General features: G+C 49.0%; 1 protein-coding gene and 1 long non-coding RNA gene across 4 annotated transcripts in view; one reads left to right on the forward strand and one right to left on the reverse strand.

Moving 5' to 3' along the window:
- Positions 1-1,917: 1,917 nt before the first annotated feature.
- LOC123760124 (venom allergen 5) overlaps positions 1,918-18,052 on the reverse strand; it is a 298,290-nt gene continuing 282,155 nt past the window's right edge. For all 3 annotated transcript variants that reach the window (XM_045745617.2, XM_069325471.1, XM_069325470.1), the window contains 3 exons: positions 8,382-8,482; positions 7,208-7,311; positions 1,918-4,694 (listed from right to left, as the gene is read on the reverse strand). In XM_045745617.2, coding sequence (XP_045601573.1) covers positions 4,396-4,694; positions 7,208-7,311; positions 8,382-8,482 — 504 coding nt within the window. In that variant the 3' untranslated portion in view covers positions 1,918-4,395. The remainder of the gene's footprint in view (positions 4,695-7,207; positions 7,312-8,381; positions 8,483-18,052) is intronic.
- LOC138365218 (uncharacterized) lies at positions 8,893-9,232 on the forward strand. Its single transcript, XR_011228773.1, has 2 exons — positions 8,893-8,948; positions 9,041-9,232. It is a non-coding gene; the product is annotated as an uncharacterized lncRNA (long non-coding RNA).

Genomic DNA, 18,052 nt, shown 5'->3' on the forward strand with positions numbered 1-18,052 from the left:
GACCTTGACCTGCCTGGCTCCCTGACCCCTAAGGTCACACACCCCGACCTTGACCTGCCTGGACCCCTGACCCCTAAGGTCACACACCCCGACCTTGACCTGCCTGGCTCCCTGACCCCTAAGGTCACACACCCCGACCTTGACCTGCCTGGACCCCTGACCCCTAAGGTCACACACCCCGACCATGACCAGCCTGGCCCCTAAGGTCAGGTGAGGTAGGTTGGGGGGGGGGTCACCCCGACCTCACGTCAAGTGTTCCTGTTCGTTTGTTCACTGTCTCCCCCCCCCCCCCCCCGTCTCTGTTCTTGTCTCCAAATTCGTCTTATTCAATGGAATATTTGCGGGTTTTATACTAATTTTTCAGAGCTTGAAGTTATAATCTCAAGTTTTTGTCCCGAGGAAGCGGAGCTTGGCCCTTGTCCTTGTCTCCTGTATGGTCGTCCCTTCTTAACTGCTCCTTTAATTAACTTTTCAAGATCACATACTCATATGTCCCACATTAACTTCACCGCCATCTTGTTTTCATAAATACTTGGTATAATGTCTGTTCTATTTGTCTCTCAGCCTTCCAGTTTTTCTTATAATGAGATAAAACTAATACATAAAACTCTTTTTTAAATTTTTACTTGTATAATTTCTCTATTTAGGTGAGTTTTGCCAGTAGTATGTGGAGCTCTTATATATACCCTATGGAGCTCTTATATTTATTATAACCTACATTTTTGCTACACAGGAGAGTACAGGAGCAGGCGACTTCTGACTCCTATTGGCAGACTTTGTTTTTCTAGCCATATCATATCCCAGGTTGCAGTAATATGACCTATCACTCGATTTACAACAAGTTCCCAATTACTGCTGGGTGAACAGGAGTAAACAGTCCCAGTCAGTTCTGGGTGGCCAGTCCTTGAACCCAAACAGAATCAGTCACACAAGACTCTTGTATCCGCTCTTTCTCTTGTCGTAATCACTCGCTGCTCTTCCATTTATCTGGCTTAGAGAGTCCTTGAGGTAAGAGCGACCACTTCTCATTATCTTCTGCCTCAACTACTTTAACACACTTGTGTCTTTCCTTCAGTGGCACTTTGACAATACCGGAACGTTATTATTTGCTGCTATTCCCTGAATGTCGCGTCTTATTGTCCCGCGATCTCATCTTCTGTTTCAGCTAACTTTCCTTAGTGTTGCCCGCTGCTCCACCCCGCGTCGGGCCTTCTGCTGCCCGCCAAACTGCATTTACCGGTGGACATCCGACTGCTCGGGTTGTTCGCTGTGAGCGTCTTGTCTGGAAGAAGCATCTGTCTTGCCCGAATCCTCTCGGAGGTTCATTAGACTGCGACCAATTTCGTTTCTGCTGTTGTCGGCGTCCTTATCCCTCATAGTTGTGTTGTACGTCGTGGCGCCACCGCTGCGGTCCGTCTCCTGGCGCCATAACAACAACTGGGAAACACCTGTAAGCTGGATGGCGTATTGGCCACACGCGAATACCTCATCAGTGGCACTTACATTGACAGATGTTAATCTTCTTGTTTGAGGAGCGGTTCACTTGAGACAGTTAAGCAAGTCCCAGCTGTGTTTGGGTACTAGTGACAGGATGAACAACCCAGCGGGTTTTCTTCCTATTGGGGAGTGTTGTACATGCTGCTATGGCGGTGTGTCCACTCACAGGATGAGTGGCGCTGCCCAATAAACTCGCCCCTCGGGGCAAAATTAAAAAAAAAAAAAATACGGAACTGAGACTTGTACTTTGCGGTCTCAACTGCATTGCTCTTGTTAACTATTTTTACTTTTTAGAATGATCAGAAATCTCATTTCCCCAATGTTGCCCAAGAACAAAGGTGCCGCCTCTATAATGACTTCTCAGCCCCCGCAGCCACACACACACGCACAAAAAGACAGTAATGGTATAAATAAAATTCATTATCGTTCACAGATTATTTATGAAAGTTGTAATGTAAAGTAGTTGTTTAAATACAATAAATAGCCTCTTTTGTCTGTGTCTTTTGAGAACCCTCCCTGTCCCGGCCTGCACTACACAGGCCGCCTTACCTTCTTAACATACATTTTATTGATACATATACATACATATACATTACATATTTGTTCTTGATTATAGGAAAGAAACGGATATAAGATTTATTACAATATATACATTTACGTAACTCTTATCAATCTTTAAACATAATGATCATGATTCTGTATTAATGTATTGTGATATACACACTTTATACAACATTGGTGTATAACTCGACACGAGGTCGAGGGACACACTCAGGTACTGGACCACAAGTCCATCTGTACTTAATAATATTATATATAAAGTGAAAACTTTATTCCTGAAATGCAGCCACATCTAGTAACAAAAATTAGTCTGTTTTGAGTAATTGACAAAATTTACCTTTTTTAATTGACAAAATTAATTGTCAATTAAATTGACAATTAATTGACAAAATATAAACAATCGACTTGAGAATTGTCCAGGACGGACCGAAACGTCGTCGTCCCTTCACTTTCTTGTGTGTGGTCTGGTCAACAAAATATACCTTTTATTCTACATGTACAATAAAAAAAAAAAAACAGGCCAGTATATACGAATTTCCAGCAATGGTACACAACATATGAGCTCTTCGGCAGTGATAAACGCACATATATATATATGTTAAGGATATTTGATATGAAATATGCCCTTGTGCTAAATTTATATGCCTTCCAAACCTGTAATTGGAGGGCTCCTCGCCCCCCCCTGGAGCCCACACGCCCACCGCCCTGCTTGCCGGCAAGCAGATCCTCCTGATATATATACTGACTGCGTAGAAATTATTGTATAAAACCTTTTTCATTATTTAATATTTTTATAAAAAGTTATTTTACTTGAGAAAAGTTACTTTACTTGAATATTTTACTTGTCAACGGGTAAAGTTAGTCAAGAACTTGTTACACGGGATCATGATGAACTGTGTTGTGTTGAAGTCATTCACTTGTACAACAGTATTAAGTCTTCATAAATGTATAGGCCTAACACCATCTGCACGATACACATGCCTTATGTGTTGTGGCCCCACTAGACCATCACTAACAACACAACCAGCTGAAGACAGTTACACGGCCAGATGTATACTAGTCGCACGAACTGGCAGAGTGCCAAAGGACTACCAAGCAGCTGTCAATGACCAGGAGACAGCGGCATGTCATCCATCTGACACCTGTCATCCATCAACCGCCAAATTAACTTCTCAAGTATTATATAAAGCATCTGCTTCAAGGTCATAAACTTGTTTACTCTGAGATAATATAAGCAGTGACCAGAAGTGTGAGAGGGACGAGTGGTCCGGCCGGCTGTACCACACAACGTGTCAGCCGGTCCTACACACACACATAATGGGTCTCTTCACTCCTCTTACCTCGTGGGTCGCTGCTCAGTAATGTCAATACAATTCAACATCTTTATTATGCACCCTATACCCATGCCGTGGGCAGTGATGGAGAGGGTCACAGAGGCACATAATGGGTTCAGGAAGTGATCCCTATACTTCGTTTAGCTAAGCAAGTGACAATGTTTTGAAGCAAGTGGCGGAATAGAACACAATATGTGTTGTGTGACGCAGGCTCTCACCGTGGCCTGCAGGGGAGTCTGGCTCCCTCCATCACCCTGAGGTGACGGTGGAGGCTGGCTCCCTCCATCACCCTAAGGTGACGGTGGAGGCAGACCACCTTCCCCTTAAGACCATATAGGAGAGAGGCCAGTTACTAACCAAGGTATGGAACTCCACAAGACTGATGAGGACAATACGTCTTCCTAGAAGACAAAACATACAGTATTGTAGCGCCACCTTACCTATGTGCGTGTTTAAAACACTCAACACGAACCTAACAATTGTTCAGACCTGTTGAGCGTGCACAATGCCCTCAAGGGGTTGCACAGCCACTCAGACTTGTAATACAGCCAGCTATTCTTGCATCTTGGGGGTTGTAAAACAGAGCCAGTCACTCATGAAACTGAGTATGGTTTTAAATGCATGTTTCCTTCTTTAATATGTTTTCAAGGACTACCAGAGTCTCGTCAACAAATGATGCTTTCATGAGGTTTCAATTGTAACTGTGGTAAAAGTTACTGATACAAGGCTTGTATTGAAGTCCAGAGTAGCCGCACCCGGCATATACGCTACTCGGGGCACACACTCTCCACGTTCGAGGCCCCCCGCAGTACACGCTAAGGGGCCCCAGTACTCAATTCACGCTATACACATTCTCACCAAGGCACTACTGTCATGACTTAAAGCTAAAGATACAAGGTAACTAACGACGAGAATAGTTCCGGTACACGAGCGAGTCTCAACAATGAGTGGCGGCCACCGGGCGGTGAGTGCAGCCCTCCGTCAACTGTTGCGGCGGCGTCACTCACGTGAAGCGGTTCAGAATATTCCAGGGATTGAGGATCTTCATGATCCCCTTGAAGGGCTCTTGGATGCCCTTCATGAGGAATTCTCCTGGCCTCATAATGTCGTGGTCGTCCATGTAGTCGTGAGGAGTCATGGGGTGGTGAGGGGCGGGGTGAGGCATCATCATGTGGGGCGCGGCATGAGACATCATGCTGGGGTGAGGACCGCTGGAGGAGATGCTGTTGGTGAGAGATGGATGATGCATGGCGGACGACGGCATCTTGCCACAGGGACCCGGCTTGTTCCCGGCCTCGCGATCTGTTGGGCAGCGACACGTTACAACACACCCAACACCTCCTCTCACTACCGCTAAACTGTATCCCTCTGTACCCACACCTGTCAGTCATACACTGTACCCACACCTGTCAGTCATACACTGTACCCACACCTGTCAGTCATACACTGTACCCACACCTGTCAGTCATACTCTGTACCCACACCTGTCAGTCATACACTGTACCCACACCTGTCAGTCATACTCTGTACCCACACTTGTCAGTCATACACTGTTCCCACACCTGTCAATCATACACTGTACCCACACCTGTCAGTCATACACTGTATCCACACCTGTCAATCATACACTGTACCCACACCTGTCAATCATACTCTGTACCCACACCTGTCAATCATACACTGTACCCACACCTGTCAATCATACACTGTACCCACACTTGTCAGTCATACACTCTACCCACTCCTGTCAGTCATACTGTGCCCACACTTGTCAAACATACACTGCACCCACACCTGTCGGTCATACACTGTACCCACACCTGTCAGTCATACTCTGTACCCACACCTGTCAATCATACTCTGTATCCACACTTGTCAATCATTCTCTGTACCCACACCTGTCAACCATACACTGTACCCACACCTGTTAGTCATACACTGTACCCACACCTGTCAATCATACACTGTACCCACACCTGTTAGTCATACACTGTACCCACACCTGTCACTCATACACTGTACCCACACCTGTCAATCATACACTGTACCCACACCTGTCAATCATACACTGTACCCACACCTGTCAATCATACACTGTACCCACACCTGTCAATCATACACTGTACCCACACCTATCAATCATACACTGTACCCACACCTGTCAATCATACACTGTACCCTCATTTGTCAATCATACACTGTACCCACACCTGTCAATCATACACTGCACCCACACCCGTCAATCATACACTGTACCCACACCTGTCATTCATACACTGTACCCACACCTGTATAAAACTGAAGTTTGAGGGAATACAGCTTACTCTGCGAGCAGAAGAACATAAGAGAACAGGCAATGTTCGGTCTATTATAACCACAGTAATTGTTACTTTATTGTTTATAAAGAGATTAACTTTGCTCTGATTTGACGATTTTATTTTGGAAACTGAGAGAGACAGACACGAGGAATGAGAGAGACTGAGAGACAGACACACGAGGAGTGAGAGAGAGACAGAGACAGACACACGAGGAGTGAGAGAGACTGAGAGATAGACACACGAGGAGTGAGAGAGACTGAGAGACAGACACACGATGAGTGAGAGAGACTGAGAGACAGACACACGAGGAGTGAGAGAGAAACTGAGAGACAGTGACACACGAGGAGTGAGAGAGAGACTGAGAGACAGACACACGAGGAGTGAGAGAGAGACTGAGAGACAGACACACGAGGAGTGAGAGAGACTGAGAGACAGACACACGAGGAGTGAGAAAGACTGAGAGACAGACACACGAGGAGTGAGAGAGAGACTGAGAGACAGACACACGAGGAGTGAGAGAGAAACTGAGAGACAGTGACACACGAGGAGTGAGAGAGAGACTGAGACACAGACACACGAGGAGTGAGAGAGAGACTGAGACACAGACACACGAGGAGTGAGAGAGAAACTGAGAGACAGACACACGAGGAGTGAGAGAGAAACTGAGAGACAGACACACGAGGAGTGAGAGAGAGACTGAGACACAGACACACGAGGAGGGAGACAGAGACTGAGACACAGACACACGAGGAGTGAGAGAGAGACAGAGACACACGAGGAGTGAGAGAGAGACTCAGACACAGACACACGAGCAGTGAGAGAGGGACTGAGACACAGACACACGAGGAGTGAGAGAGAGACTGAGACACAGACACACGAGGAGTGAGAGAGAGACTGAGACACAGACACACGAGGAGTGAGAGAGAGACTGAGAGACAGACACACGAGGAGTGAGAGAGACTGAGAGACAGACACACGAGGAGTGAGAAAGACTGAGAGACAGACACACGAGGAGTGAGAGAGAGACTGAGAGACAGACACACGAGGAGTGAGAGAGAAACTGAGAGACAGTGACACACGAGGAGTGAGAGAGAGACTGAGACACAGACACACGAGGAGTGAGAGAGAGACTGAGACACAGACACACGAGGAGTGAGAGAGAAACTGAGAGACAGACACACGAGGAGTGAGAGAGAAACTGAGAGACAGACACACGAGGAGTGAGAGAGAGACTGAGACACAGACACACGAGGAGTGAGAGAGAGACAGAGACACACGAGGAGTGAGAGAGAGACTCAGACACAGACACACGAGCAGTGAGAGAGGGACTGAGACACAGACACACGAGGAGTGAGAGAGAGACTGAGACACAGACACACGAGGAGTGAGAGAGAGAGAGACAGAGACACAGACACACGAGGAGTGAGAGAGAGACTGAGACACAGACACACGAGCAGTGAGAGAGAGACTGAGACACAGACAGACACAGAGACTCACCACAGAGGCCCTGGTAGGCTGCGGAAGGGTGCAGACCATCGCTGACACAGTATTGTTGTCCCGGGAAGCCCAACTTGTACATAGAGCCGCCGATAACGTTGCCTCTGTGGGGAGAAGACAGCATCAGGCGACCTGTCTCAGGCCAGGCTCGTTAAAGCGGCGGCCGTCCCTCGAGACTCATTCATCAATTTTAACATACTGCGTATTAAAAATGTTTGTTATATATAAATTAATATTGTATGCTAGAGTTCTAGGTATTGTTAGGCGTGGCTGGTTAGGTTAGGTGTTTAGATTCTGTTGACGATTATATGTATTTGAAATATGTGGGTCATTTACAGGGATGGGGTTCGAGCAGAGGTCAGCGAAGCACTGCGCCAGAAATGGTCGAATGTCATCAGCTGCGGGTCATGTGTAAACCGTTTTTTCTTTTACAAACAGGCAATTAGGCAGCATAATTAACGAGCATTTGTCCTGTGTTATGAGTGGCTGTCACCAGGCGAGTACCTATACCACTCTCGAGGAGCCCAGCCTCCTGAAAGGAAAGTACTTACAGTAACTGTGTGGACTTAGAGTAAGTATGTGGACTTACAGTAACTGTGTGGACTTACAGTAACTATGTGGACTTACAGTAACTGTGTGGACTAACAGTAACTATGTGGACTTACAGTAACTGTGTGGACTTACAGTAACTGTGTGGACTTACAGTAACTATGTGGACTTACAGTAACTATGTGGACTTACAGTAACTGTGTGGACTTACAGTAACTGTGTGGACTTACAGTAACTGTGTGGACTTACAGTAACTATGTGGACTTACAGTAACTGTGTGGACTTACAGTAACTGTGTGGACTTACAGTAACTATGTGGACTTACAGTAACTGTGTGGACTTACAGTAACTATGTGGACTTACAGTAACTGTGTGGACTTACAGTAACTGTGTGGACTTACAGTAACTATATGGACTTACAGTAACTGTGTGGACTTACAGTAACTGTGTAGTCTTACAGTAACTGTGTGGACTTACAGTAACTGTGTGGACTTACAGTAACTGTGTGGACTTACAGTAACTAGCTTACAGAGCACAACACTAACACCAAAATGAGAACCTTCACCTCACAAAGTGAGGTTTCATTTCTTGTGAGACAAATGAAGGTGTTGGATGAGCAACTCACCCGGGAGCGTAGTTGCACACGTAGATCTTGGTGTAGCCGAGGGAGGGGTCCTTGTAGTAGGTGTAGCCACACCCCACCAGGTATGTCTCCGCCCACACCATCTTCCTCGGCCACGCCCACCATCACGCCCATCAGCGCCAGGAGGCGTAGCGGCGCCGATGAGGAGAAGCACAACCGTCACGGACAGGAGAGCGTACCAATATGGACGGTACACCGGTCCCACACGCGAGCAGCCGCAGGAGATGAAGACAGCAGGAAAGAACATTGAAGAACAGAGATTAGAAACGTAAGAATGTAAGATGTCTTAAGGAGCCTTGGAGAATTATCTCCTGCCTTTCACTGCTGAAAATGTTGACCCACTGAAGGTGAATATTGTTCTTGAAATACTTGAAATAACTCAAAATGGCCCAGACATAATAATATTAAATTGTTAAAATCTTTCTAATTGAAGCTAAAACAAATCCAGGTTAATAATTTGTTTTTACCAAATTAAACTGCAGTTAGCATTTAGGTTCGCTGAGAATGTTAACATTAACACACTGGAAAGATATGACGGATCAAGACAAGGTCCACATACAGTCCAAGACAAGGTCCACATACAGTCCAAGACAAGGTCCACATACAGTCCAAGACAAGGTCCACATACAGTCCAAGACAAGGTCCACATACAGTCCAAGACAAGGTCCACATACAGTCCAAGACAAGGTCCACATACAGTCCAAGACAAGGTCCACATACAGTCCAAGTCTGTGTCTGGAAGTCATGTATAGAGAGAGAGAGAGAGAGAGAGAGAGAGAGAGAGAGAGAGAGAGAGAGAGAGAGAGAGAGAGAGAGAGAGAGAGAGAGAGAGAGAGAAGAGACATCACCCGGGCCTCACTGTGTCGGTCTGTGTTAATCCGGATGAAAAAAAAAATGACTAGATAAAAATTATACATGTGAGTCGTTTGTATACATAAGTGAGGCCGTCTACATGTGGGTGAGAAGATGAATACAATATTAAGAGGCCGTTTAGATATGAGTCTAGTCGAATAGGTATTCATGTCTCAGGTCGTGTAGTTACACAAGAAGGACGCTGTATCCGCCAAAACGGACTAATAAATTCATGTATGTTCACACACAGTAGATGGAAGAGATAGAGAGCAGTTGCTGGTGATTGGTCGTGTAACTGTGAGAAACACAAGGCAGACATCGACATGGGAGATGTTTCAGTCTATAGTCCGGTCTGATGAGTCCGTGTGTAGCACGATGTTATCTCAGGTGTAGTGATGTGCGCCTCTTTAATATTCCAGAGTGGCGCTGCTCAGTCTCCCTGACCGCCATCTTGGTCACACTGACGCTCGACACTCCAGGAAACACTGTTTTCCTTGTCGTTCTCCAACGATAGTGGCGGCGTGGGGGGGCAGGAGGATGGTCGCTGGTGGGGGGGGGGTGGTCGCTGGTGGGGGGGCAGGAGGATGGTCGCTGGTGGGGGGGGGGGTGGGATGGTCGCTGGTGGGGGGTGGGATGGTCGCTGGTGGGGGGTGGGATGGTCGCTGGTGGGATGGTCGCTGGTGGGGGTGGGATGGTCGCTGGTGGGGGTGGGATGGTCGCTGGTGGGGATGGTCACTGGTGGTGGGGGTGGTAGGATGGTCACTGGGAGGATGGTCGCTGGTGGGGGGTGGGATGGTCGCTGGTGGGGATGGTCACTGGTGGTGGGGGTGGTGGGATGGTCGCTGGGAGGATGGTCGCTGGTGGGGGGTGGGATGGTCGCTGGTGGTGGGGGTGGTGGGATGGTCACTGGGATGATGGTCGCTGGTGAGGGGTGGGATGGTCGCGGGTAGGATGGTCCGTTGGAGGATAGTCGCGGATAGTGTCACTGTGTCCACGTACACAATACTCACCCGTGGACGACGCTAACACATCGCTCCTCCAGGCAATAGCTCATGCCAGCACTACGCATGGACATGTGGCCCGCACCACACATGGACATCTGGCCCGCACCACGCATGGCCATATGGCTACGTACCTTAATGATACATTATTGCCACACATGCTACATGCCAGCATTATCCAGATGACAAAAAGTAAGTATATTGTAGTCACTCACATACTCTAAGGGCAGCAGCCTGGCCAGGGACACAGTGGTCAATGGTGACAGTGTACGGCCCTGAGGGACGCCTCCAGCTCAAGCTGATGGGCATTATGCCGCTCAGGTGAATGTCTGACCGGTTACGAATGACCAGGTTAATGTGATGACCATTTAGGTGTCAAATGATTCGTACAAGACAATTGTGTTGCCCTTTGACAATGACGTTACCATCAAGGTCAAGAGATTGTTCAAGTCCCCCTCGACCTTGACCGTGTTGCCAGGGTGACCTTGACGGTACAAGCAATGCTCATGTAAGCCTCAGAAAGATAGCAATTTCAGAGGTCAAACAAGCTTGTACAAAGGTGCTTGAATAATAGTTAACAGGCAGTTTAAGGGGAGCAGAGGAGGTGGGTGCACCCTATGCACCTCTCTGACAGCTGTACTGACACCAGACTGACGCCTGCGAGCAAGTGACTGACATCTTACTTCAGATCTGTTATCGTGTAGGGAGGAGGAGGAGCTCCTGGCGCCGTAGATAGTGTAGGATAACACACGCTGCCTCATGTAACACAATGTTTCTAGATTCTGAGAGAGGAAATAAGACAGATGAAGGCGACACATGCGCTCCAGGTGACAGGTGAAGGAAGGCGGGGTGACAGGGCGGGGTGACAGGGCGGGGAGGACTAGGGCGGCAGAGACAGGTGTGGAGTTGTTGCAGGTCTGGGAACCTAGGAAGGACAGGTGTGGAGGTGTTGCTGGATTAATAACCCCATGAAGGACAGGGGTGGAGGTGATGCAGGTCTGGGGACCCATGAAGGACAGGTGTGGAGGTGATGCAGGTCTGGGGACTCAGCAAGGACAGGTGTGGAGGTGTTGCAGGTCTGGGAACCTAGGAAGGACAGGTGTGGAGGTGTTGCAGGATTAATAACCCCATGAAGGACAGGTGTGGAGGTGATGCAGGTCTGGGGACTCAGCAAGGACAGGTGTGGAGGTGTTGCAGGGCTAGGGACCCATGAAGGACAGGTGTGGAGGTGTTGCAGGGCTGGTAACCTATGAAGGACAGGTGTGGAGGTGTTGCAGGATTAGGGACCCCATGAAGGACAGGTGTGGAGGTGTTGCAGGATTAATGACCCCATGAAGGTCAGGTGTGGAGGTGTTGCAAGGCTGGGGACCCATGAAGGACAGGTGTGGAGGTGTTGCAGGGCTGGGGACCCATGAAGGACAGGTGTGGAGGTGTTGCAGGGCTGGGAACCCAGGAAGGACAGGTGTGGAGGTGTTGCAGGGCTGGGGACCACAGGAAGGACAGGTGTGGGGTTGCAGGGTTGGGAACCCCAGGAAGGACAGGCGTGGAAGTGTTGCAGGGCTGGGGACCACAGGAAGGACAGGTGTGGAGGTGCGGCAACCAATCACTCGCATTAACCAACTCACATGTTGATACAACCATACCTGTTGTACTCTGACCTCTCTCTCACACACACACACACCCACAGGCTGATATCACCCATCCACTGGCTGATATCATTCACCCACTGGCTGATATCACCCACCCACTGGCAGATATTATCCACCCACTGGCTGATATCATTCACCCACTGGCTGATATCATTCACCCACTGGCTGATATCACCCATCCACTTGTAGATATCACACACACCCACTGGCAGATATCACACACCCACTGGCTGATATCACACACACCCATTGGCTGATAACATTTTCACTCAACTCAGAACTTACTAACCAATAATCAGTCTGATAATTTTACTTATATATATATATATATATATATATATATATTAGTTAAATTATTCCTCATTGTGAGAAAGTGACTGAAGGTAGGGGCAGGTCCGGGCGGGCATGGCAGATTCTCCTGAGAAGTGAGGAGGAGGTCACAAGGTGAGGTGGTGAGAGTGAGGGGTCGGGAGTGAGGGGTCGGGAGTGAGGGGTCGGGAGTGAGGTGGTGAGAGTGAGGGAAGGAGGTGCCCGCCGCCAGGACCTGCCGCTACTGATGGTGAGCAGTGTGGTGACGCCCTGGGCTTCTGCCTTTACCTGCGGGAGAGAACACGCAGTCATCACTACCACCGTCATCACCATCATGCGGTGAAGACACATTGTTCAGTACAACACGGTGTGTGAGGCTACACTATTATGTCAACGTGTATACAGTGTATGGTGTCGACCTACTGTGGACACCATCCCAGGGATGGTGTCGACCTACTGTGGACACCATCCCAGGGATGGTGTCGACCTACTGTGGACACCATCCTTGGGGATGGTGCATAGATGAATAGATAAATTAAAACATAATGGATAGATGAATTCATAGATAAATGGATATATGAATGCATTGATAGATGGATAGATAAATACATCGTTAGATGGATAGGTACATGGACAGATTGATATACATGATATACACCATTGATATGTATATCATGTATATACATGATTGATATACATGACAGATTGATATGACTTGATATACACCATTGAGAGTGGCAGTCATAGTGCTTGTGCTCCATCTTTTAGTATCCATGGTGAGATACTAAAGTGTACTAAACTATCTCACCATCTTTTAGTATCTGTGCCATATAAAATTCAAGCAAATGCTTCCTCTTCTCCCCACTGGTAATACACTCTTCCAGTGGTTCCTGATTAGATATCGCCATTCTCAGTTCAGGAACTTCTCCTTGCTCTAGTGTGAAGACCTCCTGGAATCTCGTATTGAGTTCCTCACATCTTGTCATTTGTTGTGGACGTGCCAGTCCTTATCCTATCGTGAGGAGATATTCATATATGGGACTAATAGAACAAGAACCCGGCAATGTGATGTTATAGTGGCCAGAATACGTCTGGGATATAGACGTATCTGGCAGCTTTCTCAAAAACCCAAATGTCGAGTACACAATGTGTCAACTTTGTGAAAGAGAAAACATGCACTCTCTTGAACATTATATTGTAGAATGTCCCATATTGACTGACTTTCGCCCTCCTGGGCTAAGGTATGCTGAACTGTGTAATTACTATATGAGTACTGGAACACTTGATGATATATTGGACTTGTACCCAAGACTAACCATGTAATGTATCAATTATACAATGTATGTATGTGATGTAACTATATAACCTGAGCTTGTAAAAGCACCTTAATCACCTTCAGTGATTAAGTGCTTAATTGCACACTAGTTTCTCTATCAGCCATCTCACCCTGTCAGAGTAGAAGAGGCAAATGTATGTGAATGCATGTGTGTGTGTATATATGTATGTATATATGTATATGTACGTATATGTGTGTGTGTGTGTATGTATATGTATGTGTATAAAGTATATATGGAAGCTAATCAGAATTACATTTCACCTTTGTAAATGCACATTAATGACACTATGTAAAAGACACATCGAACACTTTATGTAGGGCATATGTAAATCTGTGTATCTATGTATTTACGTATGTAGGTTAGCTTAGCATTTTAAAAGCACCGAATCAACTTCTGTGGTTGCTTGTTCAATAAACCCTTGAACTATATGTTTAACACTTCTCTAACCCTGTCCATGGAGGACAGAAGAAAATGTATATATGCTGGTTAGCATTGTAAATGTGTGGCCACGTCTGTGGTAGAAAATAATAATAATAAAGAAAGTCCTTATCCTCAGTTTCGTTAACTATTTCTTCACTGTTGTTTTCCTTCTGATGGCCTGTCCTGGACAGAGTGGGGCCGCCTGGCCAGCTGTCTCACTCTCACTTACTTTCTCTCACATCAGCGAACAGTCACTCGCTCTCAGTGACTTGTGCCAGCTCTCACCTACACCCGCCCTCCCCGCCCCCCCTCCCACCTTCCCCGCACACTCCCACTCGTACTTGAAGATTATGCAGTTTCCAGTTATAAAATGTGGCAAACAATCTCCGTAGAGTTTATCGCCGCCTCGTAGGCGTACAGCTACCACACCATTAAACAACACTGGAGGAGGAATACTATTGTGTGATTCGCTCTGCTCTTAAAGTAATTGAAAACTTTTGCAAGATCGATAACAAGAACTTTATTCTTGCAATTATAAATGTTCTGATCGCTGCAGAGAGTAAACGGTTTCATATGTTCTTTGTATGGATACCATCACACCTAAATATTACCCATCATAATGACACAGACATTGCAGCCAAATTAGCGTGAAACAAAGATGAAGTTGAGTTATACCTGGGTATCCCTATTTCTGTTGCCACGAGTATATTGTTGCAAAACACTCAGGTCTCATAGGAAAGAAATTACTGACTCCCAACTACCTAAAAGCACCAGTATATAAAGTTATGATTTGTTCAGTTCTGAAACCTGTGTTTATGGGGCAGGACAAAACGTGGACCAGACTGTGCGACACAGTGGTTGCCAGGATCAGGTTGGGTTACCGTTACCTGTGGCAGGTGGCTGCGGGTGACGGATCTCCCAATCCTGAGCACTCCAGGTGCAAACTCTGTGAGCAGGAACTGCGGCATGATCTCCCACACTACATCACCGAATGCCCAGTTATTAGACCAGTTGGCGTGAGGTACCTGGAGCTTTGCAATTACTTTATTACCTAAAGTGTTCTTGAGGATATCCTCATGGGGGCGGCCTGTCCTGGACACAGTGGGGCAGCATGTTGTTGACCGCCACACCCGGAGATTACCGGTGCAGGCTACTTATCACACGCTTTGTATGACTAACTATCCTGTGTGATGGGAACTTTTAGCATCATTTAGCTAATTTTTGAACACTATATACTCCCCTTCTAATACTCTAGAGCAGCTGCACAAATGCAGAAGTACTTAAATAGGTTAAACACATTAACTGACCATATGCTCCTCCATGTCTCACAATCCTGCGAGAGAACATTTCACCGCCTCGACGTCCAGCTGAGGCGGTGATTACATACGTCAACCACTCATTCCCAGACGATGCTTGTACACCAATTCTTGGAATGTATACGAAAAGATTGGATGGTACTGTGAGGAATATACATAGAGCCTGTGAGCTGCTGTGGCCCTGGTGGCTCCTGTGGCCCTGGTGGTTGCTGTGGACCTGGTGGCTACTGTGGCCCTGGTGACTGCTGTGGCCCTGGTGGCTGCTGTGGCCCTGGTGGCTGCTGTTGCTCTGGTGGCTGCTGTGGCCCTGGAGGCTGCTGTGGCCCTGGTGGCTGCTGTGGCCCTGGTGGCTGCTGTGGCCCTGATGGCTGCTGTGGCTCTGGTGGCTGCTGTGGCCCTGGTGGCTGCTGTGGCCCTGGTGGCTGCTGTGGCCCTGGTGGCTGCTGTGGCCCTGATGGCTGCTGTGGCCCTGGTGGCTGCTGTGGCCCTGGTGGCTGCTGTGGCCCTGGTGGATGCTGTGGCCCTGGTGGATGCTGTGGCTCTGGTGGCTGCTGTGGCCCTGGTGGCTGCTGTGGCCCTGGTGGCTGCTGTGTCCCTGGTGGCTACTGTGGCCCTGATGGCTGCTGTGGCCCTGGTGGCTGCTGTGGCCCTAGTGGCTCTGGTGGCTGCTGTAGCCCTGGTGGCTGCTGTGTGGCCCTGGTGGCTGCTGTGGCCCTGGTGGCTGCTGTGGCCCTGGTGGCTGCTGTGGCCCTGGTGGCTGCTGTGGCCCTGGTGGCTGCTGTGGCCCTGGTGGCTGCTGTGGCCCTGGTGGCTGCTGTGGCCCTGGTGGCTGCTGTGGCCCTGGTGGCTGCTGTGGCCCTGGTGGATGCTGTGGCTCTGGTGGCTGCTGTGGCCCTGGTGGCTGCTGTGGCCCTGGTGGCTGCTGTGTCCCTGGTGGCTGCTGTGGCCCTGATGGCTGCTGTGGCCCTGGTGGCTGCTGTGGCCCTGGTGGCTGCTGTGGCCCTGGTGGCTGCTGTGGCCCTGGTGGCTGCTGTGTCCCTGGTGGCTGCTGTGGCCCTGGTGGCTGCTGTGTCCCTGGTGGCTGCTGTGGCCCTGGCGGCTGCTGTGGCCCTGGTGGCTACTGTGGCTCTGGTGGCTGCTGTAGCCCTGGTGGCTGCTGTGTGGCCCTGGTGGCTGCTGTGTGGCCCTGGTGGCTGCTGTGTGGCCCTGGTGGCTGCTGTGGCCCTGGTGGCTGCTGTGGCCCTGGTGGCTGCTGTGGCCCTGGTGGCTGCTGTGGTCCTGGTGGCTGCTGTGGCCCTGTTGGCTGCTGTAGCCCTAGTGGCTGTTGTGGCCCTGGTGGCTACTGTGGCCCTGGGTGCTGCTGTGGCCCTGGTGGCTGCTGTGGCCCTGGCATACCTCCTCAAGGATACATTGATCTGTTGTGCATCAGAACTTTCCCTCTTTGTATATATTATTTATTGAAATTATTTAATGTTATCGTAAAGATTGAACTGCCACTAGACAATATATATTGTTGTTTGATATATACATATATATATATACATACATTATATATATATATATATATATATATATATATATATATATATATATATATATATATATATATATATATATATATATATATATATATATATATATATATATATATATGATGTGTCAAGATTCACTGAAAACGAAGGCTGAGGAACTTATCTCAAGGATGAAGAAAGGAAACTGAGACTATATTACTGAGTGCTGGAGCCAACACTCACCTGGGTGTAGTGCCCCGTGGCCCCCAACACTCACCTGGATGTAGTGACCCGTGGCCCCCAACACTCACCTGGGTGTAGTGTCCCGTGGCCCCAACACTCACCTGGGTGTAGAGCCCCGTGGCCCCCAACACTTACCTGGGTGTAGTGTCCCGTGGCCCCAACACTCACCTGGGTGTAGTGCCCCGTGGCCCCCAACACTCACCTGGGTGTTGTGACCCGTGGCCCCAACACTCACCTGGGTGTAGTGACCCGTGGCCCCCAACACTCACCAGGGTGAAGTGACCCGTGGCCCCCAACACTCACCAGGGTGTAGTGCCCCGTGGCCCCCAACACTCACCAGGGTGTAGTGACCCGTGGCCCTCAACACTCACCTGGGTGTAGTGCCCCGTGGCCCTCAACACTCTCCTGGGTGTAGTGACCCGTGGCCCCAACACTCACCAGGGTGTAGTGACCCGTGGCCCCCAACACTCACCAGGGTGTAGTGACCCGTGGCCCTCAACACTCACCAGGGTGTAGTGACCCGTGGCCCCCAACACTCACCAGGGTGTAGTGACCCGTGGCCCTCAACACTCACCTGGGTGTAGTGTCCCGTGGCCCTCAACACTCTCCTGGGTGTAGTGACCCGTGGCCCCAACACTCACCAGGGTGTAGTGCCCCGTGGCCCCCAACACTCACCAGGGTGTAGTGACCCGTGGCCCTCAACACTCACCAGGGTGTAGTGACCCGTGGCCCTCAACACTCACCTGGGTGTAGTGACCCGTGGCCCTCAACACTCTCCTGGGTGTAGTGTCCCGTGGCTCCCAACACTCACCAGGGTGTAGTGCCCCGTGGCCCCCAACACTCACCAGGGTGTAGTGGCCCGTGGCCCTCAACACTCACCTGGGTGTAGTGTCCCGTGGCCCCCAACACTCACCAGGGTGTAGTGACCCGTGGCCCTCAACACTCACCTGGGTGTAGTGTCCCGTGGCCCTCAACACTCTCCTGGGTGTAGTGACCCGTGGCCCCAACACTCACC

The sequence above is a fragment of the Procambarus clarkii genome, chromosome 16, assembly GCF_040958095.1.
Source record: "Procambarus clarkii isolate CNS0578487 chromosome 16, FALCON_Pclarkii_2.0, whole genome shotgun sequence".
NCBI lineage: Eukaryota > Metazoa > Arthropoda > Malacostraca > Decapoda > Cambaridae > Procambarus > Procambarus clarkii.